The 26,290-nt window shown below is 41.9% G+C and overlaps 1 protein-coding gene across 1 annotated transcript in view; it reads right to left on the bottom strand.

Moving 5' to 3' along the window:
- Positions 1-25,129, bottom strand: part of tmem245 (transmembrane protein 245) — a 30,482-nt gene extending 5,353 nt beyond the window's left edge. The window contains exons 1-17 of the mRNA XM_057834342.1: positions 23,958-25,129; positions 20,480-20,597; positions 20,239-20,334; positions 18,595-18,702; positions 17,683-17,874; positions 17,443-17,612; positions 16,141-16,164; positions 12,224-12,328; positions 4,858-4,940; positions 4,697-4,787; positions 4,523-4,621; positions 4,316-4,447; positions 4,125-4,247; positions 3,759-3,904; positions 2,210-2,310; positions 1,959-2,133; positions 60-254 (exon numbers count right to left, since the gene is read on the bottom strand). Of these exons, the coding sequence (XP_057690325.1) occupies positions 60-254; positions 1,959-2,133; positions 2,210-2,310; positions 3,759-3,904; positions 4,125-4,247; positions 4,316-4,447; positions 4,523-4,621; positions 4,697-4,787; positions 4,858-4,940; positions 12,224-12,328; positions 16,141-16,164; positions 17,443-17,612; positions 17,683-17,874; positions 18,595-18,702; positions 20,239-20,334; positions 20,480-20,597; positions 23,958-24,557 (2,558 nt within the window). The 5' untranslated portion in view covers positions 24,558-25,129. The remainder of the gene's footprint in view (positions 1-59; positions 255-1,958; positions 2,134-2,209; positions 2,311-3,758; positions 3,905-4,124; positions 4,248-4,315; positions 4,448-4,522; positions 4,622-4,696; positions 4,788-4,857; positions 4,941-12,223; positions 12,329-16,140; positions 16,165-17,442; positions 17,613-17,682; positions 17,875-18,594; positions 18,703-20,238; positions 20,335-20,479; positions 20,598-23,957) is intronic.
- Between the last annotated feature and the right edge of the window lie 1,161 nt (positions 25,130-26,290).

Below are 26,290 nucleotides of genomic sequence, written 5' to 3'. Positions count from 1 at the left end.
CTAAGTAGAAAGAATGTGCCCGGCTTTAGTTTTTCAAGCGTGCTGGTTGCTGTAGCGACCTGTTGCCGGGTTGCGGCCAGCCCGCCTGGATGGGCGTGGGGGTCGTGGAGTTAGGGCTCATCAGCATGGCACTGTAGATGTTGGCCGCCACCACCAGGATGCACAGCAGGATGGGTCCGATTATGGCGCCTTCCAGACCCAGATAGTAAGCGCCACCCGCCACTGCCAAGCCTGTCAGGTAAGGGTGACCCCCACTGAAAACAAACACACACGTCAAGCTGTAATATCTCGAGTTGGATCTATACCATACCTATATGGCACTAAAATGATGTCATCGTACCAACGAGTACGAAGAAATAGTATCTAGTCTCGAACCACTGGTCGCCCTACCCAAGGTGACTGCCAGCTACGCACACAAAATTGAAAAACTGAGCGCTTGTTACCCTTTTCAAGATTATGTTAGACGTCCAATTTTGTGGCATCCAACCATCCTTCACTTGCGAATTTAAATTTACCACTAGAGTTTAGCACTAGTAGATGTTCAATCCATTTGAAGTGGGAGGGTGGCAGCGAATGAAGGATTGTTCATAATAGTTTATTAGGTATCGTCAAATTCGTCAAGTTTAACAATACTCTATATAATAAAAAAATAATAAACAGCACTTAATTCTACAGTGCTGATACTTCTGAAATCAATGATGAGAAATGGTCATTAGATATCCTTATAGCGGAAAAGCAGGCATGTTATAAAATCACAAAACAACACAAACATATGGTACAAGAATAAATTAAACATCTAATACATTGGCTGTCATTGATGTTGATAGACAGGGACAGAGAATGAGTTAATGATTGTTGCATAGCGTTATTTTGACATAAAATGGCTTAATGAGATAGTGGAATTCCCCCCCCCCCCGAAATCGCACAGCACTTAAATTGCATTTGGCGGAAAACGCAGACAAGGCCGAAAAAGCAGCTTCTGCTCTTGCACCCCTCTTTAAAATATACTGCTGTATTTTAAGCCAAAAGAACTGTTTGATAGAACAATAACTATACTACTATATAACTATTTCTAATTTGTCCGTTTTACCCTGGAAACCCTCGTTTACAGACACCACATAACCGCTTTTGTTTCAGCCCAGCCATAAGAATTATATTCTTCAACATGTCTATAGTTTTTAACTTAGAATCATTAATTGATGTATAATATTTAGTTTAAAAAAAAAAAAAAAAACTTTATAAAATTATTCAGTCATTATTCAACTTTTAAACAAATTATGTCACAATGAAAAAAATAGTGTCTGTAAATAGGTCACAGATCTCATAAATTATGCTTAATTTTATTTTTTTGTTAGTCGCATTTTAGAAGATAATCGATCCAAAGAAAAATTGAAGAAAAAAAAAAGTTTAAAAGGGTAAATACTGTATTTGAAAATCTTCAACCATTCCTTGAGGTCTGTAAGTTCTGCATTGCAACCCTTGTTATATTACCGCGTTTCAGCCATAAAATACCCCAAAAGTCTGGCTGTGGCCATTCACAGCTTTGTCTTGACACTCTGAGACATGCTACACCGATTTTTTGGGATCGAAACAAGATAATTATGCGATAATATCTAGTTAAAATCATAGTGTCTTTAATTATGCGCTCTCATGCTCTCACCTTCAGTTAGGGTTTAAAAAAAAAATTCCCTCCTCTCCCTCCTGTTCAAAATTTTTCTTCCCCCAGAAAATTGAGATTTTGAGCTTTCCAATGATGTATCACACATGCATATAGGACAATTTTTAAATTTGGCTAAATTGGGGGTCTCAGAACGGAACTTCAAGTCACCTGAGTATTTTCCGTCATATACTGCATTAATCAATTACTAAATAAATAACAATGTATCGCATTGAATGTTTTTCTTGACCAAATGAATAATCATCTCTTAATTTTGCAGGCCTTCATAATGAATGTTCACCCAGAGATGTCCGAATAGATGGCGGTGTCCACAAAGTAGGTCGGCAACAGGTGGCAGACGAGCAGTAGCACGGCCTTGACGCCTTCACCCTGTGCCAGCCACAAGTCGCACACGGCGGGCACGGCAGCCCAATATGTGCCCAGGAAGGGAACGGCGCCCAAGATGGCAGCCAAAGCTATTGGGAGTAAACAAATGTTGTAGATGAAGGGAAGAAAAAAACAAGAATACGCTGCTCTTGGCATGAGACTCACCTGACGGAATAAAGACCACGTTGATGCCAAAGATGGTGTGAGTGAGCCAAGTGTACAGGCCGTAGAAGCCCGCCATCTTGAGAGAGGCATCAAACACGCCTCTGTGCAAAAACACACGGATATTTGTCCATATGTTATTAATATGGTACCAATTCAGGCATATACTGTATATATCTACAGTATAAAGATAAAGGCATTACACATCTACTTCTGATCTGTGTGAAAATATGCTGCAAAATTAGTGGTGGAAAATTTTCTACTCGACGAAATCTCATACAACTTTCGTTAGTTTTAGTCGACCGTTATTCAAACTGTTTTTATCTGTAAAATTCATAAAAGTTTTCCTCCATAAATAAAGGTTTCCAACAATTTCAAATGAACAGAACTAGACGAGCACATATTATAGCGTCTCCAAGGAAATGCCAACTTCGTGTTGATAATAGATGCTAAGTAGGAACAGCAGTACATAATTTTCATTTAAACCCACCTAGAAGCCACGAACTAGGTAAAAAAATGAAAGTGAGTGTTTAAAAGGATGCTCACCACGCTAAAGTTGATGCTAATGCTATGTTGATGCTACGAGTTAAATTTACAGTGTGATAAATCACTCAGCACAGACTTTTAAAGGCTAAGGCAACATTGCATATTCTCTCTTGCCAAGATTAGACAACAAATCCTACCATGTTTCCAAACAAGCAAGATTGAGGGCGGCCTAGCTTGAAACACATCCTAAACTCTGGTGAGGGAAGAGAGAGAGGCGCAGCACATCTCACATGAGTGACACGACCCAAACAATGCTACAATGCAAGCTGACGCATTCTAAGTACAATAAGAAAATGTCACGCATAATGAACTGTGAGACAATTTTATTCATGTTTAAAACACAACCATCATATCTTGTATGCTTTTGTTATGCTTGCATGAGAACATTGTAGCATAGAGCATCATTGTTATATTAACCTGTTTGAGTGTGCCTTCCCATAGACTGTATCACAATATGCCCAAATATGGACTGTTATGTTCCTGTATTTTCCAATATGCCCTGAATGAATACAATGGGTGTCTGTGGACCCCCTTATCAGATCTGACTCACTCTCTATCAGCCGGGACCGGTGTTCAAGGTCTCAGCTCAAAGATGTTTTTGTATGGAAAAATACCCCGGTTTGTGAGATGATTAGTTTCGTTTCGTAGTAAGTTTCGTTTCACGGTGGGCTTCGGCACCGCCCTTTCAACAGTATAAATGTCCAGCCTCGACTGTACTTTTTTGTACTTCTGGGTGATCACAGCACCTGGCTGAATCACATCATTTTGTACCCGAGAGCTCTTGTTCATAAAGCCTTCAAAGCAAAGCAATCCATGGTTGGGGTCGTATTCATTTCTCTAATCGAGTTATCGAGGTAACACTTGTCTTGGAGTTCAAAATTGAATTTCCCTGACATGAACATATTTCGAGAAACTACTGTGTTGTATTGTCGCCACGTCGTCTCGTCAGATGAAAAGTGATATTGCAAAGACAATAGCATACAGCACAATACTTTGTGGTTTCTACCTGATAGCCTCCTCCACAGATTGCCCAATGATGTTGGAAGACTGTCCTGGTTGTGAGAGAGGAGTCAGGCTGATGACCCATTTGACAGGCTTGTAGTACTCTCCACTTGAGCTCAGCAGGTAGAACAGGGTGGTCAAGAAGATCACCTAAGATAAGACAATAATGGATTAATCAAAATGGGAGTATGTCAGACTCTCGATGTGAAACATTAAAACTGTTCAGACTATCCGGGCACTTAGACTTCCATTCTCCGTGTCAAACAGCTGAACAGGGCAGGTTTAAAAAAAACAAAAAACAAACAAACAAAAAAAGACAATAATGGATTTGTACACCACTAGAAGTTAGTGACTGGAGTAGTTTTCCTACCACGCTGAGGACAAAGTTGAGCAGAGCTGTGCCACTATGGAACAACACAGTGAGAAGTGTAGTGGTCGTAGAGATAAGGAGGCCAACGTTCCTGCTCATCACCACCCAGAGAGACTCCAAGATCTGAGAGTAAATGGCTTCAATTTTAAAACATTGTTTTACAACCAATCAAAGAATTCATCAACACTTACAGACCACAGAGTTTCAATATTCTCCTGCAGAAAGGAGGCAATATCCTTCCAGTCCAGCATGTCCACCAACCAGCTGTTTCCTCTCTGAATATTCAACTTGTGACTGCGGGGGCGCCCCGAGTGGGTAACGTTCTAGGAACAAGTGCGTCAGTGTTTACAATAAGGCATATTTTCTCATGAAACCATCCACCCCGCTTTCGTTGCTACCTTGACAAACCACGAGTGGTAAAGTCGATCCCAAAGCTCTAGCACCTGCTTCTCAATCACATCTGTATGGTTCACCTTGTCTCCTAAAATCTTGTGAAGCTGCACACAGATACCACAATTACATTTAAGAAAATACAACAAATAGCGTACAATAATGTATAGTTAAATGCCAACTTTTTGAGTTATCCATTCTCTCCCGTGCTCGTAGACGTTGGTGGCGGCTGAATTCAAAGCTTTCTGGACCACACGAGTTTCTGGGAGCAAGCTGGGAAAACAATCAAGACAGAAGGAAGTCACCGGATCCATCCACACGTTTATAATCTGAAAGAACATACTTTGCCCATTCTGGATGGTTGGAGACTGTCTCATTGATAAGATTACTTGTGACGTCAATGATGTGAGCGCTTTCGTGGTGTACCTGGAATTACACAACCAACAGTGTAAACACCGATAATGCAGAGACACCTGAATGGAAAAGCCGAATGGAGAAGAGGACTGGTAGTCCCCGGGTTACTATGTACTCGACTTGCGTGATTTTGACTTTACAAAGCCGGAGTTTCGTCCGCCATTATTTATATATGTATATATATTTTTTTAAGTTTTTTTTAAGTCGCATAAACAGTACCTTATTGTACCTCACAGTATCTTATTTTGTACTTTATTAATATGATGTTTTCTGTCCTCAATAAAGTTGTTCAGCTTTACAGACAGTTAAACAAGGCAGTTGTGCTTTTTGAAGCTTTTCCTTCATTTTTGACCATTTGTAAAGCTGTAACACACATACATACTGTGGTATGAAAGTTTCTGAACCTTTTGGAATTTCTCACATTTCTGCATAAAATCATCAACTGTGATTTGATCTTTGTCAAAATCTCACAGGTGTAAAAACTTTGCTTAAACTAAATCCCCCCAAACATTTAAAGGTTTTCATATTTTAATGAGTTTAGCATGCAAACCATGACTGAAGGGAATATAAGAAAGTGAACCCTCTGCCTAAGGAGATTTAAAGAGCAATTGAAAACAAATTTTACCAAACAATTTAAGTCAGGTGTGTGCGCAATCACTGATGAGTGGTTTAAAACTGCCCTGGCCACTATAAAACACACACCTGGTAAGAATTGTCTTGATGAAAAGCATTGTCTGATGTGCATCATGGCTCAGTCAAAAGATCTGTCTGAAGACCTGCGATCAAGGATTGTTGATTTGTATAAAGCTGGGAAAGGATACAAAAGCATCTCTAAAAGTCTGAATGTTCATCAAGCGACAGTCAGAGAGATTGTCTACAAATGGAGAGAGTTTGGCATTGTTGTTTCTTTCCCAAGGAGTGGCCGTCCACCAAAGATGACGCTAAGAGTTGAACGCAGAATACTGAGAGGCAAAAAAGAACCCAACAGTGTCTGCTAAAGACACATAAATCACTGGCACTGTCCAATATCTCTGTGCACACATCAACTATATGTAAAACTATGGCCAAGAATTGTGTTCATAGGAGAACTACACGATGGAAGCCATTGCTCGTTTAATGTTCGAAAAAAGGCACCTGGACACTCCACAGACGTTTTGGCAAAATATTTTGTGGACTGATGAAACCGAAGTTGCTTGGGAGTAACACACAACGTCAACGTCATGTGTGGAGGAAAAATGGAACAGCTCACCAACATCAACACCACATCCCCACCGTGAAGCATGGTGGAAGAAGTATCATGATTTAGGGCTGTTTTGCTGCCTCAGGGCCTGGACAACTTGCAAACATTAATGGAAGAATGAAGTCAAAAGTTTATCAAGATGTTTTGCAGGAAAACCTTAGGCCGTCTGTCAGACAGTTGAAGCTAAAAAGAGGATGGATGCTGCAACAAGACAATGATCCAAAACACAGAAGTACAGAAGAACAAAATACACGTTCTGGAGTGGCCTAGTCAAAGTCTAGACTTGAACCCCTTTGAGATGCTGTGGCATGACCTAAAGACAGCGATTCATGCCAGACATTCCAGGAATTTGACTGAACTACAGCAGTTTTGAAGAGGCGAATGGGCCAAGATTAGTACCGATCGATGTGCCAGACTGATCTGCAGCTACAGGTAGCGTCAGGTTGAAGTTATTGCTGCCAAAGGAGGGCCATAAAATATCAAATGTGATGGTTCACTTATTTTTCGCCCTTCTGTCATTGTTTGCATAATATCCTCATTAAAATATGAAAACCTAAAGATAATACATTCATGTCATATGAAAAAATATTACAAGATTTCCAGATCAAAGGGGTCAATTTCCTTCAATACAATAAAATCAGGGCAACCATCAGAAGCAAATTTCCATCACTAACGGGTACGTTAGACCCACCACCTTTCGTAAATAAAATAATAAATATACATCCTCAACAAAAAAAAATACTTTCAAAAGTATATAAAGCCCTCTCATGTAACAACTCTACTTGCCTACCAATCGAAAAATGGAATAACGAAATTTCGGTAACATTAGATAATAACTATTGGTCCAACATCTGTAAAAATGCATTTATAATGACAAAGAATAAGAACCTTCAGCTTATACAGTTCGAAATACTGCACAGATGGCCTATTACTCAATCTAAAATGCACAAAATGGGGTTCTCCCAATCCGATAAATGTACAAGCTGCAACGAAGATACTTTAGATACATACTTTCACGCTCTTTGGCAATGTAAACCAATACAAGATTTCTGGGCACAGGTAACGAAGAAACTCTCTTTCCTATTGAACTGCAGGATTCCATTGTCTCCAACTCTTTGTCTGCTTGGCGATCTGAATACAGTGAATATCTCTATCCATCAAACCCGTCCACTACTAGCAAGTCTAACGATAGCCAAAAAAACAATATTGTTGAATTGGAAAAACAAACAAAACATTAGCATTAACCAATGGCTAAATCTAATCATTGAATATATAACATTAGAGAAAATATCTGCCAAACAGACAAATAAAATGGACAAATACGAACAACAGTGGGAAACGGTCGCAAGAATGATGAACATAGACTAAGGATTCTCTCTCACCTGCGAAGGAATGCCACAAAAATAATAAAAATGTATACATAAATGGATGTATGCGGGGTGTCCAGGGAAGTTGTATGCATCCTTCTGCAGCTGGAAACTGGACATGTTTAAATCTGAACTGTTTTATACACTCCCAACAGCATGTAATAAATAATTTTTCTTCCTTCACAGTTTAGTCGGTCAATGGGCTTATTTTACAAGGATACTCATAGACAATTTGGTTTCCAGCTACTGGGGATCATATGCAACTTTTTTTGGAACACCCTATATATTACTTATCAGACTTGGAACAATTAAGGAACTATGCGTAAATAATACACTTCACTGGTCCTTGGCATACATCTAATGGTGTTTGATAAACCTCTTCTTCTATCAGCTTTACAGGTGGAGTTTGTTGGCGTCCTGCCCTGGGCCGTCCCGCCGCCGGTCTTGGCCCCCGGGATTTTCGGCCGGGGCTTGTCTGGTTGCGTCTGGCTGTGCGGGGGGTCCCGTCGGGCGCGCGCTGGTGTCGTGGGCGGGTGGGGGGGCCGCGCGGGTGCCGGTCCGGGGCCACGGCCCTTCCCCGGCCGGCCGGGGTGGGGTGGAGTTGGGGTGGGGGCCGGGGGGTGTATGCGGCAGCCATGGTTCCCTCCCAGGTCCGCCCGGCCGGAGCCGCGTCTCCCTGTACCGGGTGCCGGGGATGTGCCCTCTGGTGCCATACCGCGCGCCCCTCTTGGCCCGGGGGTGGGTTGTGGGGGGTGCGCTTCCCTCCCCTTGGTCTGTTTCCGGCCCTGTCCGCCTCCCTGGGCCGCGGCTGCCCCCCGGCCGGCGGGGTCGTTAGCGGGGCCTCTTGGGGCCCGCGGGGCCTAGGGTGAGGCTTGCTGTCCCTTGCCGTTGGGGATGACGCCCCCTGGTCGCCGGCGCTTGGTGTGGCGCCTGCTCGGGGTGCGGGGTGGGTGCTCGGTGGGTGGGAGGGGGGTGGGCGGTCGCGGAGGGGCCGTGGGTGGTCTGGGGCGGGGATTGATCAAGGCCCTGACGCTTCTTCCGCCCTGGGGCCGGTGGTTCTGGTGGACAGGGCCACGCCCGCGGGAGCCTGCCTCTTAACTCACGCACTTCTCACTTCGGCACTGTAAATATTTTTCACCCTGGCACTTACATGCTCATACATTTCTCCGGGGAGAGTTGGGACGGGGCTTTACAGTCCCAGCCCGACTCCCCCCTGTTTTTAATGCACCACACACCAAGGTTGTGGGATGGTTGGGACCTGTTGGGGGGGGGCTCACGGCTGCCTCCTCACCACAGGCCCCGCCATCCCTGCACCTTTTTTAAATGCACCACACACATCATACTCCACAGGAGAGCTCCGGCAAAGGGCGGTGGGACTGGCGGCTGGACAGAAACTCCATGCTGCGGTCCCACTGCCCCAAGCCAAGCTCTCCTATTTTAATGCATACATTGCACTACCCTTCCCTCACACCCCCATCACGGTGCTGGGTGATGGCTGCCAGTCGGGAACCTGGCAGCCACAGTAATAGGGTAGTAGGTGGGTCCCACACTTTTTCTATATGGCGTGGCTCCCGGGGTGTGGCCTCCCCTCTGCCTCGGCTGCCGGCCGCGGGAGTGGGTTGGGGGGTCGGGTCTCCGATCTTGCATCGCCCCGTGGCAGTTCCTGGGCGTTCTCCTGCCTCCGCCTTCCCCTCTCTTCTCTGGCTGGGCATCCGCCCTGCGCTCCGTCGCGGGTCGCTGGCTGGGCGCCGGTGTATCAGCGGGGTGTCGCCTGCACCGGCGGGGGACCCTGCCTTGCCTGGGGCTTGGTGGGCCGCTGGGGGTCTGGTGGGCCGCTGGGGGTCCCGTGGCGTGCCGTGCCGGTTGGGGGGCTGTGGCTGTGGCTCGTGGCCCGGGTGGGCGGGCGGGGGTGGGTGTAGGCGTGGGGTTGGTGATGCGTCCCCTCCTGCCATCCCTGAAGGCCGGTTGATGGGCACGCAGGTGGCCCGGGGGACCACCCTGGGTCCCGGGGGGGACGGTGGCTCCTTTGCTGGGCGGCGGGAGGAGGGATGGGCTGCGCATGGCCCCCCCATCCCCCCGCCCGCCCTCCCTCCCTGCCTCCCTCCCCGGGCTAGCTGGGTGGGGGCCGTGGCCCTGGGTTGGCGCCCGCGCGGTTTCTCCGCCCGTCTGCGTGGCTGTCGCGCGCCCGGTGGGGCTTGCGTGCTGCTGGATGTGGTAGGGCATGCTCGGGTTGGGGGTTCCGGTGCCGGGATTGGCGATGCGGCGGCGTAGGGTTGGTCGCCAACGGGCTTACACTCATAAGAGATTCACACGATTACTGGGTTCTAGATCACAGAACTGATTTGTGTACACTCTACCCCTTTCAATCACTTAGCTTATAGTCTTATAGACACCCCCACCCCCATTCTCCTCTTTCACTGGCCAATTGGCCCCCACATGGTGTAAACCGGAAATACATCTCGCTGACGATAGCACCAGCATATTAGTAACTAGTTTAGATGTTCAATGTATTTGTTGTTTGTGTATGTGTTTCTTTTCTTCTCTTGTATTTCTTTTCTTCTGTCCCCCCATAATCCCTTCCTGTTCGCTGCTTTGTCATAATAAAAAGGTATTTTGAATGATCACAATGGGAGTATGTCAGACTCTCAATGTGAAACATTAAAACTGTTCAGAATCCGGGCACTTAGACTTCCATTCTCTGTGTCAAACAGCTGAACAGGACAGGTTTTAAAAAAAAAAAAAAAAAAAAAAAATGTGAAAACCTAAAAATGTTTGGGTTTAGTTAAAGCAGACATTGTATTTTCATCTGTGTGATTTTGACAAAGCTCCAATCACATTTGATGGTGATTTTATGCAGAAATGTGAGTCATTCCAAAAGGTACTAAGTCACTTTTTCATACCACTGTACATAAGGGTGTAACGGTACATGCATTTGTATTGAACCGTTTCGGTACGTGGTGCTCTGTTCGGAACGAAGGCGTACCGAACGAGTTTCTGACGTAATGTAACCCTTACTTTTCGAGGCTGTGAGTCGATCGGGTTACAGTTTCTTTGTGTAGACTATATTTACTCAGTCTTCTTTACTATAATGAGGACCAACACAGTAGGACAGTATAACCCAAAAACGTCAATGGCGCGACAACGTGGCCGCCGTGAGAACGCAGTGAAACGCGGGCGTTAAAGTCAATCAGCCAATGCACACCAGTCGCAGTGCGGCCGCGTGTTAGACGCATCCCAGAAGCGGCTCAACACGACGCACGCGAAAAGAACGGCAGAGTTTATTATTTGACGCAAGACGCAACCCTCCTGCGTCAATACTACTACCGGTAGCTAGGATCGGGAAGACCGGAAGTCACTCGTGTAAAAATACGGTGGATCCGGTCGATTTTCAAACTAATATGTAATCGTAACCCACTTCTTGAGTCTTGAGTGGTAGATCGGGGCACAGTTGACTTGTCTTTGTTGATTTACTGCTGTCTTCTCTGCTATAATAATAACCAACACGGCCTCGTGTTCAATACAAAACCCTAACTAATATTCACATAGGAACTAAAGTTACACAACACAAAATATACAATATAAATGAATACTACATCACATTTGTATAATATCAACACATAATAAAATAAATGATAGCCCATTTAAATAAAATAAATTGAAATGAGCCAAAACACCTGTAATTAAATAATAAGAAAGATTGTGTAAGCAGGATCTGTGTATCAGTGTGGCGCTTTAACTTGAGAAAATCCACCAATAAAGCTTTTGAAAACCGTTCATAAGGGGAAAAAAATATTAACTGAGGCATTTCATTTGTAAAATACATGTTAAAATCTTTGTCACTGGGATTGCTTTTCTCTTTAGCACAGGACTTCTTTTTTCTTCTTTCTTTCAGAAAGAAAGCTGACCAATACGCGGCGTCTGAAAGGCAAATTGTTGTTGGATTACCTTTAAATACCCGCTACTTTTTGAGCAGAATTCTAGCTTTGTATAGGCTAATGTTCCTATTGTTGAAAGCACAAAGGTGTGTAATAAACAACTAGCACATTTATATTTTGCATTTTTTCTTGCTGTACCGAAAATGAACCGAATGGTGACCTCAAAACCGCGGTACGTACCGAACCGAGATTTTTGTGTACTGTTACACCCCTAACTGTACATCATGTTCAAAACGACACAAACAATAAAACACTTGACACAAAACAATTGTTATTCAAACCTCCATCTAGTCTGATCAATATGTAAATTTAGTAGATTAAATTCACCTAATTTACTTAACAAAAATTTGCTATATTAAATGCTACAAATGCTGACGTATTGACAGTTCTCATAGCAAATCGCTCTTACGAAACTCCACAAACTGTAGCTGTAAACTCAATTACAAATGCATACACAAACATGTATTTGCTGAAACAACTTACAGCCTTATGTGGGCCAAACCAGACGTCTGAGTCTGGGCGACAGTACAGTCAGACCCAACACTGCCACCAGAGAGCAGTGTATCTTCCATCATTAAACAAAATGCAATACTTTTGGACTTTTTGGATAGTTATTTTGAGATTTAGGGGTACTTAAAGGGTTAATTCCGACTCACACAGAAATTCGGGTTACGTTGCCAGTGTAGGAACGGAACTCATTCGTAACCCGGGGACTACAGATATACTCAAAAATAAATAAATAAAATAACATACCATCGCTGTGAGCAACAGCCCCATGAGAAGGGTCCCAGTGACCAGAAGGATGATGATAAAGATGCTGATAATTTTATCCAGCGAGCGCTCCAACCACACCACCATCTACACAAAAGACACAACGGGAAAGAGAATTAAATGAAAGTGCGGAAGGCAGCCGTATGTTCAAGAACACAAAGATCAGGCAGTGTGCTTCTAATAAGTTTGATTGCATTTGAAAAAGGAACCTAAGTTCACATTTTTTTAAGGAGGAAAAAGCAAGCGGCAAAGCCACACACACCCCCATACATACATATTTTGATCTTTATCGCAGAGATGTGCAAGAAACAAAGTCTAGCAGCATTTACACACGTTAGCCATTTGCTTGTATAACCAAAAAATTGCAGCAAACATAAAGAGTTATTCTCTGCTCTGTAATGTGTACGTTTCAGTACAATGATGTAAAGATACATTTCGTATAAAATTTCATAACACATTTCATAACTATCATTCGTGTTTGAGGTGTAAACTCACATCAATTAAAACGTCATGCTTCTGTCTCTTAATTGTGCCGTGAATAAGTTTCTTACATCTGAATCTGAACAACTGTGGAAAATTTCCATTGAGTTTCTATTTTTCAGGACCACTATCAGTTATTTGTAGTCATATTGTACAGGGGTTGAACAAAACAATAGAAACACCTAAAAAAAATAATAAAAAATTTAACATGGTGTAGGTCAATTCTCCGAGGTATTGATTCATACTAGAAGTGAATGATAATTATCAGTGCGATAATTATCGGTCCAATAATAGGAATTATGATGCCATCCCAATAAATCCAATACTTATCCAATAAATCCAATTATTAATAGGCCCAATAATATACTCTATCATTTTTTTGGCACGCTGTCGGTGGATTGGGATGTGTGCGTTTGTTTCCACTCCTGTTTTTCCCAGTGTGCAAGGTTTTGTTACTGTTCTAGAGGCCATATTTTTTCCATCACTGAGTGATAAACCTTACTATGGCAATTAGCAAATGTTTGCATTTTACTGTGTTATGGTTTCAAGTTGTTGAAAGGCCTTTGGTTATTGATTGGCTTGCTGTTCTATAATTGCCTTGCTAAGAAAGTTGTTTCATGGGCCAAGACAACAAAAGTCTCCTCTCCTGTTGCACCAAGTCTTATCTGCTGACAAAGCACAATACTTGTTGGGTTTACAGTGCCTTGCAAAAGTTTTCGGCCCCCTTGAACCTTGCAAACTTTCGCCACATTTCAAACAATACAATTTTATATCTTTATGTTTGTTCTTCAAACATAAAGATATAAAATTTTAATTTTTTGTCAAGAATCAACAACAAGTGGGACACAATCGTGAAGTGGAACAAAATTTATTGAATAATTTAAACTTTTTTAACAAATAAAAAACTGAAAAGTGGGGCGTGCAATATTATTCGGCCCCCTTGCGTTAATACTTTGTAGCGCCACCTTTTGCTCCAATTACAGCTGCAAGTCGCTTGGGGTATGTTTCTATCAGTTTTGCACATCGAGAGACTGACATTCTTGCCCATTCTTCCTTGCAAAATAGCTCGAGCTCAGTGAGGTTGGATGGAGAGTGTTTGTGAACAGCAGTCTTCAGCTCTTTCCACAGATTCTCGATTGGATTCAGGTCTGGACTTTGACTTGTCCATTCTAACACCTGGATACGTTTATTTTTGAACCATTCCATTGTAGATTTGGCTTTATGTTTTGGATCATTGTCCTGTTGGAAGATAAATCTCCGTCCCAGTCTCAGGTCTTGTGCAGATACCAACAGGTTTTCTTCTAGAATGTTCCTGTATTTGGCTGCATCCATCTTCCCGTCAATTTTAACCTTCTTCCCTGTCCCTGCTGAAGAAAAGCAGGCCCAAACCATGATGCTGCCACCACCATGTTTGACAGTGGGGATGGTGTGTTCAGGGTGATGAGCTGTGTTGCTTTTACGCCAAACATATCGTTTTGCATTGTGGCCAAAAAGTTCAATTTTGGTTTCGTATGACCAGAGCACTTTCTTCCACATGTTTGGTGTGTCTCCCGGGTGGCTTGTGGCAAACTTTAAACGAGACTTTTTATGGATATCTTTGAGAAATGGCTTTCTTCTTGCCACTCTTCCATAAAGGCCAGATTTGTGCAATGTACGACTGATTGTTGTCCTATGGACAGACTCTCCCACCTTAGCTGTAGATCTCTGCAGTTCATCCAGAGTGATCATGGGCCTCTTGGCTGCATCTCTGCTCAGTTTTCTCCTTGTTTGAGAAGAAAGTTTGGAAGGACGGCCGGGTCTTGGTAGATTTGCAGTGGTCTGATGCTCCTTCCATTTCAATATGATGGCTTGCACAGTGCTCCTTGAGATGTTTAAAGCTTGGGAAATCTTTTTGTATCCAAATCCGGCTTTAAACTTCTCCACAACAGTATCTCGGACCTGCCTGGTGTGTTCCTTGGTTTTCATAATGCTCTCTGCACTTTAAACAGAACCCTGAGACTATCACAGAGCAGGTGCATTTATACGGAGACTTGATTACACACAGGTGGATTCTATTTATCATCATCGGTCATTTAGGACAACATTGGATCATTCAGAGATCGTCACTGAACTTCTGGAGTGAGTTTGCTGCACTGCAAGTAAAGGGGCCGAATAATATTGCACGCCCCACTTTTCAGTTTATTTGTTAAAAAAGTTTAAATTATCCAATAAATGTTGTTCCACTTCACGATTGTGTCCCACTTGTTGTTGATTCTTGACAAAAATTAAATTTCATATCTTTATGTTTGAAGCCTGAAATGTGGCGAAAGGTTGCAAGATTCAAGGGGGCCGAATACTTTTGCAAGGCACTGTATGTTTTAGTTCAGTTTAGTTTATTGTTCAGGGGAACACATCGTCAATGACATCGACTGATTGTGACTGACTCAAATTAGGTTTGAAAAAATTAATACGGACACTTTGAAATCAAAACTGTTCTTGTCTTTGTTTTGTTCATTATAATAATGTTCATATCATCATGAATATTCTAGTTAGGTCAAAGGCGAATCTATGCTGAATCCACTACTAGTATTTTTGACCTACAGGTGTTCAAAAACTCAAGTGAATATAGTATACATTTAAAAATTATATATAATTATAGATATATTATCGGTATCGCCCTTGAGGAGCAGGAAGCTATCGATATCAGTTTCAAAAAATGGATATCGTGCACCCCTAATTCATACAATTTGTGAATTCTTTCCAAAGGAATTTTAAGCCATTCCTCAGTTAGAATACCCTAAAACTCTTTTAGAGACTATGGCAATCAACGTCTTAATTGAATCTCTAAAACTGACCGTAAATGCTCAATTATGTTGAGGTCTGGGGATTGTGCCAGCCATACAAGATGCCATTCTTTAACAATAATGTTCAATGATTATGATGCCAAAATGTCAGTGTTTCCATTATTTTATCCACCCCCTGTAGTATATGCACCCTTTTAGAGACTACCAACCAGTCCACGGTGTACCCTCCCTTTTACCCAAGTCAGGTGGGATAGGCTCAACTTCAATAGCAAATAAAGGGCTGCACAAGCATGTATTCTTGCCAAAGACTGCCCTCTGCTGCACTGCAGTCAACATAAGCCACACGCGCGCAAGCAAAACCGTCAGAGAAGATGCAGCAGCCGTGGAACTTAAAAAAATAAGTAAATAAATAAATACAGTATCATCATCCACTGCTGCAGCTTCCCTTAAGGACAAATGAAAATCAAAGCTGGAACTCAAGAGGAAAAAACATGTAGACAGCAGGTGATGAATGAGTTCAACCCAGTGCCTTCACTCTCACACATACTGTACAAATTAATAATTGATCAATTTTCCCCTCTTTTGTTCATCTGCACACACATACTGTACTTAGCTAACAGCCTCTCTCATCGTTACCTGCTTGTTAAGCCAATGCCACAGCTTGGAGAGGAGACAAAGAGACATTAGGAAAGTTGTTATTGGAAAGATTCGTGCAGCAGTCAGCACACAACCCCCAGCGTGCAACAACATCACAACACCTGTATTTGGGTGCAGACCCCAGGGAGACACGTGGCAAGCAAGAGGTGATTAGTGGAGTGTTGACTTTTAACAGTGAAGTGCCTCATGTGCTGTCTGAGAATTGAATACCCTAGTCAAATAATGGCCTCAGCTGAATAAGACACCACGGGTGTTACTTATGAGAATAAACTTCTCACCTCTAAACAGACGCTGCCCCCTAAATCCATGCAAAAAACCAATTAGTCATAAAACATGGAACAAACACATACCAGCAAAGTCTTACGGCGTTGCAGCAAGAGCATACTTGACAAAGATGACATAATAGAGATACTCTTTCAGCCAGTTTTCTGTCAGATGTGTCTTCAATGTGATTGTACTAGAACTAATCTGGGAATAATAAATACGACCTACAAATCCATTGGTTGTTTGAAGGGAACAAGAATTAAATGACAAGCGAGTGGGGAAAAAAAATAATGTGAACCTTTTAAATATTCAACTATCATCGTAACCCAAAGTAACAGTTGTCTGTGATTCAATCACAGTGTCATTAACTCTTCCCTTACACATTTGAATAAATGAATCTTACTTGAACTAAACGCACACCGAAAGCCACTATTTGAGGATGTATCATTAGCCTAATGGCATAAATATCAAAATAATGTAAAACATGTAGAGAGGCAATCTAGAGCTATCTAGTATTGAACTTGAGAAGGTCAACAGAATGTAGGCTGAACTCAAGCGTTAATACGGGCCATAGTCAATATTATTTTCATAATTTGCTGCAGGCCAGTAAAAACTTGGCTGCAGTTGGCCCGCAGGGCATCGTTTGGACACCCCCCCCTTGTCTAGTGTATAACTTTTCCAACAGTAATAGAAAAAAAGTACAATTGAAAACATGCCAAATACCATTTAGGTGGCTTTAGTCTTTCAGTCAGCCTATTAACTTGTCAGCACACCCATGTAATCCGCTAAGGTTGAATCAAGGTAAAAAGGTTTGTTGAACTTGTTTGCAATATTTTCCCTAAAATGTTCAAAAATGCATTATGCTAATAGGCTAACAAAATGTTAACCCTAATAAAACCTACAAGTAAAATGCTAGACATGACAAAACATGAAACTAAAGAATATTACAGTGTGTGTGAGTGTGACCATTTACAATAAGGTCCACTTATAGATATTCTTACTAAGCACTAGCAATACCTTTGTGTCAATACGCAGCAGGAACTGAGCCAATCCTTTGATTGGACCAGGCAGCAGAGCCTCTTCTCGTTCCCGCCCAAACTTCTCCAGCACGACCCACCATGAGCTCAGAGTCCTTGCCGCAAAGCTCTTCAAGCCAAAATGGACCACCAGCTTCTTCATCACCCACACTAAATAATCAACCCAGGTGTGAGGCATTCATCTCAGAGGGAAAATACAGAATGCCAGGGTGCATGTTACCGGCCACTGGGATGGGCAGGAGTTGTAGGACCCACAAGTTGAACCAGATCTGGACAAGGACGATTGCCCACGCCAGCAGGATGAAGTAAATGTCACTGGCCTTGTGGGAGGACGTCTTCTGGAAGAGACCAGACGGGACTCCTCTTGAGTTCTGGCGGAACCCCGATGTGCCAGGGAAGTTGTCCGTTGAGTCTTTTCCATCATGTGTACATGGGGAGAGGTTATACATGTTATGAAAAAGTGGCCCGAACATAAAGTGTTCAGCTATTATTAGCACACTTAAACAGCTATACAGTGATCCCTAGCTACTCTCGCTCCCTCCGTCCTTCTCCCTGCTCTTTGTTGGTCAAGCAGTGAGTGCACTGGAGTTGCTTATCAAAGTTAACGATGATTGACAGATGTTTCATGTCTGAACATGCCAGAGAACCAGACTTCAAAGCGCTGCATGTGTCAATCATCGTTTAACTTGTTAAACAGTTGCTGTGGCAACTCATTGCATATAACTGAGCAGCTTGAGCAGATTTGAGTGGACTCACTCAATGAAGCATTTAATTAAGCAAAGTATTTTCTGCTTTATTCTTGTTTAAAAATAATTCAGTGGGACAGTAACATGTTCAACATCTTGATTATTACATTTGAAGTGCTTAAAAAACATTAAAATATATATAGTTTTTTAATCATACTTTGGGGGGAAAAAAAGTGGAAAAAACGTCATTTTATACATCTTTCCAATGTAAAATCTGAATGAATGAATGAATGCATGCAATGAATGAATGAATGCATGCATGCACGTTTACACAACCACAGTATCACAATTATTTATCATTCACTTCCCCCTTTTATAGTGCATATTTGCATAATCACAACATCCCATTTAATAAACGTTAATAAAGTTAAACAAAAAAATGTCACCTGTAGTACATGCTTCACTGGGCTCAGTTTTGGACTGCGGGCTGCCACAGGAGATGGCCATGTAAATAGTGTTAGCAGCAATTGACAACACCTGCCCAGTCAGCTCTCCTAAAGAGTTCATATTACACAAAATCACTTCAGAAATCAAATCCCCAAAAGAATGTAATGAAACAATAGCTGTAGGTTAGTAAGTGACTTCTAATAGTTTTATCAACTGACATAAATTAAAAGGTTAATATTAAAAACACAGTACAGTCCAAACAACTGTTAAAGGAAAAGAAAACCTCAATTATGCAATCACATAAGTCACATCATCAAGACTTTTTGGATTGTTTAATATACAGTGGTACCTTGAGATAAGAAAGCTTCGGAACACGAAAATGTCATTTTACGAAAAGTTTTTCGAAGCTCCCCCCCCCCCCCCCCCCACTTCATATTACGAAAAACTATCCAGCATACGAAAGAATGCGTACTGTAATAGATAATTCACGCTAGCTCAATCCAATAATGTTACTACGTTTGACTATAAATGTAAACAAACGAAATATACACACCAAGATGTGCAACACAATGTTACTTTTATGAAGCAAAAGAATATAACTTACAATCAATGCTTTTTCAAAGCACAAACAGCGAGACGAAATAGCAAGAAATGGCTGCCCGTTAGCTTGTCTTTTAGCACTATGTTTGCCATGAGCTCAATTAGTGGGGATGTAATAACGTCTGTAGAATGTCCTGAACCTAACAAAATCGTTACATCTAAGCGCCACCAGGGGACGACAAAGCATTAGAAATAAAGATAGGCAATCAAAGGACATGACAGCAAATTTAATTGTGGTGTTTTAGTAGAGCTTGGAATGAATTAGACGATTTACATATGAAATGCGATTCATTATATACTGTATATCATGATGCGAAACCACTCGAACCAATAATTCCATATCTTGAGGTACCACTGTAGCTCTTGTAATTTAGTCACAGGATTAGTGCATTAGGATTCAGGTACAAATTCAAGATTACAAAATGTCGCATGAATGGGATTTGAGAATGATTGGTTTGATTTAAGACAACTATCTCGTTTGTGATACAGCAATCAAATTTCTCTACAGCAGAGTTATTCCACCAATGAATCAGATGAACATGTATTTTGCATTTTTAAATAATACAGCAACAAAGTACACATGAGGTGCACTTTGGTTCACCTATCTCACATTCCATGGTGCGGTACACGTGATCTTTAGTGTATGGCTTTAAAAGGTGTGGCCACTCCTGTTGAATGACGGGTGTGTCCACAAATAACGGTCAGTGCAGTTGTTTTCTCAGGTTAGTGGCTGGGCATCAGTTACGGGCCACAGAATCTAGATTATGAATATGCATATTACACTAATATTCTATGTTATTCTACACAGTAAGTGAACGTGCACCCATGAATGTGTTTCCTTGGCCACTTGCACGGGCATCTACAGTACCTTTTCACATGTGGTGGTAGGACATATAAATAGTCAAGTAGGTAACGATGTTTACATTGTTTTTTTTCTTTGCTTCTTCCCTATTTGTGGGTTTACCGTAGCATTTGTTGATAGCATTTGTATGCATTGACAGCAGGTCAGAGCATACACACAAAGCCCATTCATCAAGTCTCACCTCTACCAGGGACTGGAGGCTTCTCTTGGGAACCCACGATCAGTAGCAGCAACACCACCACAAATAAGGGAACCCGCCACGAGCCCGTCAAAGACACTGGATCAAATATTTACTTTTAAATGTCAAATGACAAACACACTGTTCTACAATTTACAGTGGACTCAAATCACAATCAACACAGAAGGTCAGAATGTACTGCACTAAAAATAAGAAGGGTCTTTCTCATATTTCTTTCACTAACCAATGTAAAAAAGTAGAGTCATCCAGACGGGCAAGGCTGCGGACCTTAGATAGCCTTCAGTGTAAAGACTCCACTTAAAACATACTGCCAGCAAGTAGCCAATGACCACGGTGCAAACCTGTGACCACAAAAGAAATAACAATTACCACAAAGCAAACAATGCAACAGAAACTGATAATCACGCACAGTACCTTAACGGCTTTAATGTCTTCTTATAATATTATACATGATGTAGGAGGAAATTTAAATAAACACCGAGAGAAAATACAAAGTAGCTCACATAAGAATCAAGATTCCAAAAGTTCAGGCCATTCAGGCAGTGGCAGCGTCTAAATCTAAAGGGTTATCATATAGCGAATAATGAGACAATTTAGGGTGGTTTGGGTTTGGAATGTATTTAGTAGAGGCGGGAATCTTTGGGCACCTAACGATTCGATTACGATTTAGAGGCTACGATTCGATTATAAAAAGATTATTGATGACACTCCCCCCCCGCTAATGTTTTGTACATTAGTTACAAAAACTTTTTTTTTTTAAAAGCCTCGCAGGCTTCAATAAACGACTATTTCAGTATCAAGTCAGTTAAAAACAATAATTAATATACTCAAATCCTCATTCTGTATTAGCAGCTTTAAACTACAGTCAATTAATTTAATGTTGTCAATCAACCGTTAAAGTTGTTAAAATTGCTCCTGTTATTCCATAATTTCCCTTTTGTCTACTTTCGACATGTGAAAGTTTTAAAACTATTTTAAAGACAGATTCAAGTCAATATTTTACCGATTTAGGAGTATTTTAGATAAAAAGTTAATTAGGTTTGCTTGGAAGGTTCGCTACAACAGCCTTGCAGGGAAGTTTTTTTTTTCCTTTAAGATGGCGGCCGTTTACTAACGCCCGCATCTAGCTTTCACTACATGTGCTGCTATCGCCACCGAGTCTGTTCTGCATCTAGTCCTATATAAATATGATATCTACCTTAACATTATGTGGACGTACTTTGTAGCAGCTTTCGGCAGCAGTCTGGTATGTTGTTGTTTTTTTATCATGCTTGTCATTACCCGGCCCCTCGGGTAATGACAAGCATGATGTTTAGCTACTCTCGCTCCATTCCTCATTGCGTCCCGAAGACCGCGCGGCGCGCTGTGTGTGTTTTACAGTGGGGAAATGGGAAACTCATTGGCAGTGTATCAAATACTTGTTCTCCCCACTGATACTTCCGCTTTACTTGACATATTTCAATAATCGGAATTTGAATGTTTGTGAATCGTTCCCGAATCTTCCACGGCCGAATCGCGAATAATCGGAAATTTCGCACACCTCTAGTATTTAGACAATATTAAAGCAACTGTTCAGACACCCGAAGAAATATAATTTTCAGACAGCAATTATTTTTTTCTGTCCATCTAAACACACGCGCCTATGTAATGTGAGGGGAGCTATAGAAATATATTTTTCCATGCAGTGCATCCTATAAAGATTAACACACCACGGGACTACTCTGATGTACAATGCTGCCTCAAGTTTAACTTCATTATAATATTAATGAATTGGAAGAACGTGTCATGTTTGTCCTCCTACAGAAACCATATTAAAACAAAACATTCAGTGAGGAGCAGAAGTATTTGCACCCCTTGTGATTTTGCAAGTTAATTCAGAAAATTGGTAGAGGTCTAAAATTTCAATCATAGACGCATTTCCACTCAGAGATCTCATCTTAAAAAAAAAAACAAATCAAATTATGATTTTTTAAAATAATTTGTAATTTACTGGGGTTCATAAGTTTTGTCATAAGTTTTTACCCCTGAGAATCAGCAATAACGACACTCAAAAGTTGTCAGTCTACTAAAAAAAAAAAAAAAAAAAAAAAGTCCACCTTTACCTAATGAGTAACTACCCACCAGTTTGAGCTCAATATTGTCACCTGTGCACCCCACAGTCAGTCATAATCCAACTGCTACCATGGGCAAGACCAGAGAGCTTTCAAAAGACACCAGAGAAAAAAAAAAAATGTTGAGCTCCACAAAGCTGCAAAAGGCTATGGGACAATTGGAAAGCAGCTTGGTGAGAATAAATGAACAGTTGCAGCAATTGTTGGCAAATGGAAAATGCTAAACATGACTGATAATTGACCTCGGACTGGGGCTCCATGTAACATCTCTCCTCGTGGGGCATCACTCAAGATGAGTAAAGTGAGGGCCCAGCCTAGAACTACATGAGAGGAGCTGGTCAATGACATGAAGAGAGCTGGATGCAGTTTCAAAGGCCACTTGTCAGTAGAACACTACAGTGCAATAGTTTAAAATCATGCATTGTTCAGAAGTTCCCCTGTTGAAGCCAGTACATGTGACGGCCCGTCTGAAAAAAAAAAAACGCTACAATGCTATGTCGAAATCCAGCGTAGGGCTACTGCAACTTAAAACATGTTTTCTCCTTGAGATAACTGTTGTTGTGATTTGGTCTAAACAAATAAAAGTTTTAATAAAGGATTTTATTTGACTTAGAACACATCCATAACTGAAGAGTATGGACATGCATGTGACAATGTTTTTTTTTAGGTAACCTATTGTGATTCCTCGGTTTTATCATAGTTATTCTTTGTTCCGCAGCCCCTTTGAGCTCAATTTGACCCCCTTAGAATGCTCCAAAATGCACCAAAATCGGCCGGCAGGTCAAGACAGGTGCAATATTTGATACCGTGTAAAGACAAATTCCAACTACACTATGTAGCGCCCCCTAGCAATCATTCTTTGTCCAGCCGACGCATTGAGCCCTACTTTGACCCCCTCAGAATGCTTCAAAACTCACCAAACTCAACAGCCAGTTGAACACTGGTGAAAACTTTGATAAAATGTAAAAAAAAAAAAAAAAAACGTTTTTAAAAAAAAAAAAAAATGCGTAAATGTGTGCAGTGCCCCCAAACAAACAAAACCAACCTTTTTTTTTTTTTTTTAAGGTAAAAGAGGAGGTAACAACGCAAAGGTTAAAACTTAAAACACATCAGTACTACATGAATGGGATACCATATGAGGTGCCCAGACTGCTGTTAGTACTACATCCAGTTTTCTTTGGGTGAGCAGAGCATGGGAGTGGATGGGCACTGCCCCTCATCCATATGTGAAAACCTGGTGAAGAACTACAGAAAGTGTTTGACCTCTGTAATTGCAAGGCTTCTACACTAAATTAATGAGATTTAGATTATGTCTCGATCAGTGGAAATACATCTATGATTGAAATTTCAGAACTCTACGTACATTCTAAGTGGGTGAACTTGCAAAATCACAAGGAGTGCACAACCTTTGCTCACACTGTATTTCCCTTCCCCATCTTTTTTCATTTTCAAACATTTTTGAAAAAGCTCCAAGGAGCTACGAAGGCAGCGCTAGAGCGCCGCATGCGGCTCTAGAGCCGCGAGTTTCAAACCACAGATCTAAGGGGACAACGGAGGGAGCCTCAGGTGGGACTCGGAGTTGTCACTCACCCACACCACGTGGAAACAGTCCAACGCCGCCGCGATCATCCACCACAGGTGGCCAAAAAGCACCTGCATGCCGACGACACTCCACGACACGTATAGGACGTATAACAACGGCGCCCCGGCTCCGATGGCCAACAGCAGCGGAAGTTTGTCCATCACTTGCCGGCCCATGAAGTCCACCGCGTGGTTAATGCACCACACCGGCACCAGCAGAGTGCCCACCACTATGGGCGTACCGGTGTCCTGAAGGCCGCTAAGCCAAGAGCGTCCTAGCCGGGCGAGGGAGTGCTTGAAGGGGTGAAGAAAGGTGCCGCACAACACGGCCCAGAGCAACGGCCGGAGGAAGGCCTCCAGGATAAAGTAGACCAGCACCGCCGCCCCGCAGCAGATAGCCACGAAGATCATCGCCCCGGTGTTGTAAAAGGCCTGTTTGATGTTTTTATCGAACTTGAGCGATGACGGCTGGCTTAGCAACTGGCTAACCATTCCAACGGCCGGCTGAACGCTGTCGGTGAACGACACGGAGTGAGGCCGCTCCGATGGAGGGCTCCATGGTGGAGGACCAGCGGCGGGGTCCGTTGACGAGTCGTCCTCGTCAGCCATGCTCAACGCAACGCGACTTGCGAATGCCACTCAAACAGTTGATTTCGTGCGTACATAGACCATATCTGTTGCGAATGCCACCCGGCGTGTCAGGAAGAATGAGTGACGTACACTGGCGAAGGGTACGATGGGAAACGTTGTTTTTAAAACGTTTTAGGTGAAGAAGCCCTCAGCGCTCATGTTTTGTCCGTCTTAAACACTTTTTTCCCCACCATATAAGCATAGGCGGAGTTTGACTTTTGGGGCAGGGGTGCACAACATGCTGATGACCCCAAAACGCAGTGTCAGCAATAAAATTAACTTAAAAGAATATTTATAATAATAAGTTGACAATTAGTGTTTTTTTGTTTCCCATCATTCTTGAAGGGAATTCTAAATCAGGCTGCTTAGGCCAGACATGTCCAAAGTGCGGCCCGGGGGCCAAATGCGGCCCGTGGTCAAATTTCATCCGGCCCCCAGCCTCTGTCATAAAATCAATAATGTCTGGCCCGCACACAGACCTAATAAATTGGTCAGCAGTACTGCTACCAGCATATGAAGTAGCTTACACACAAAATGCTGCTCCTCATTTACCCACTAAAAGGCAGCAGCACTCTAAGCAACATTACCCCGAGCTACCCTTTACTCCCAATTTTCTAAAATGGCGACAATCAACAACAAAAAAGTTGACTGTGACGGCCGACGCTTCAAGGATAGGTGGAAATTGGACTATTTCTTCACTAAAATACGCAAAAACTGTGTCTGCCTCATTTGCAAAGAGACAGTCGCTGTTTTTAAAGAGTTCGATGTGAGGCGATATTACTAAACAAGACAAGCTGACATGAACGACAAGATTACAGGGAAGATACGTAGCGAGAAATTGAAGCAACTTAAAGCTAGTTTAATTTTACAGCAGCAGTATTTCGCAAGAGCCCAAGAGATGAAAGAGAACGCCACAAAGGCTAGTTGCAAGATTTTGTGGAAATTATTAATTTAAAAAATAATAATAAAGCAAATGTGACACACAGAATGGCTTGCTAAAATTTGCATAAATATATTGTTCTACGTAAAGGATGTCAGCCAAGGTCGGCCCCCCACATTTTTACCACACCAATTCTGGCCCCCTTTGCAAAAAGTTTGGACACCCCTGGCTTAGGCAATACTTTTCACCAAAATCGTCATCAATTGATTATAGCACGCCCGCCGGTGTCGTGCCAATGTAGTTACCCCAGTCAAAAATAGTATCCCCTGGGCAGAGCCATATGGAGGTAGTTTTGAGATCTTTATTATTCAATTTAAAAAAGTTGCTTCAGTAAGAAAAAAGAAAAAGTTACCTCAATCAAAATACATATTTTCAATGAACAAAAAAAGTCGCTTCAATAAAAATGTGTTTGAATGCAAAAATAAATTTGGAACTAAAAAATGCATGTCAAAGATGTTTTTCTTTGATTTTATTTTTTTTTTATTGGAGTCAAGTTTTTTTTTTTTCTGATTGAAGCAACTTTTTTTTTTATTGAAGTAATGTTGATTTGTGTTTGGGCCACATTTTGGCTAGGATATTTTTGTCTTTATTATTCAATTCAAAAATAAGTTGCTTCAACAAAAAAAAAAAATATATATATATATATATATACAGTGGTACCTCTACATACGATCACTTCGACACACGATCTTTTCGACATCCGACGTAAAATTTGAGCCGCCATTTGTTTCTACATCCGACGAGTTGCTCGAAATACGACGACATGACAGCA

Source organism: Corythoichthys intestinalis, chromosome 4, assembly GCF_030265065.1.
Source record: "Corythoichthys intestinalis isolate RoL2023-P3 chromosome 4, ASM3026506v1, whole genome shotgun sequence".
NCBI lineage: Eukaryota > Metazoa > Chordata > Actinopteri > Syngnathiformes > Syngnathidae > Corythoichthys > Corythoichthys intestinalis.
The sequence above is the reverse complement of the archived record's forward strand: the minus strand, read 5'-3'. Positions and strand labels throughout refer to the sequence as shown.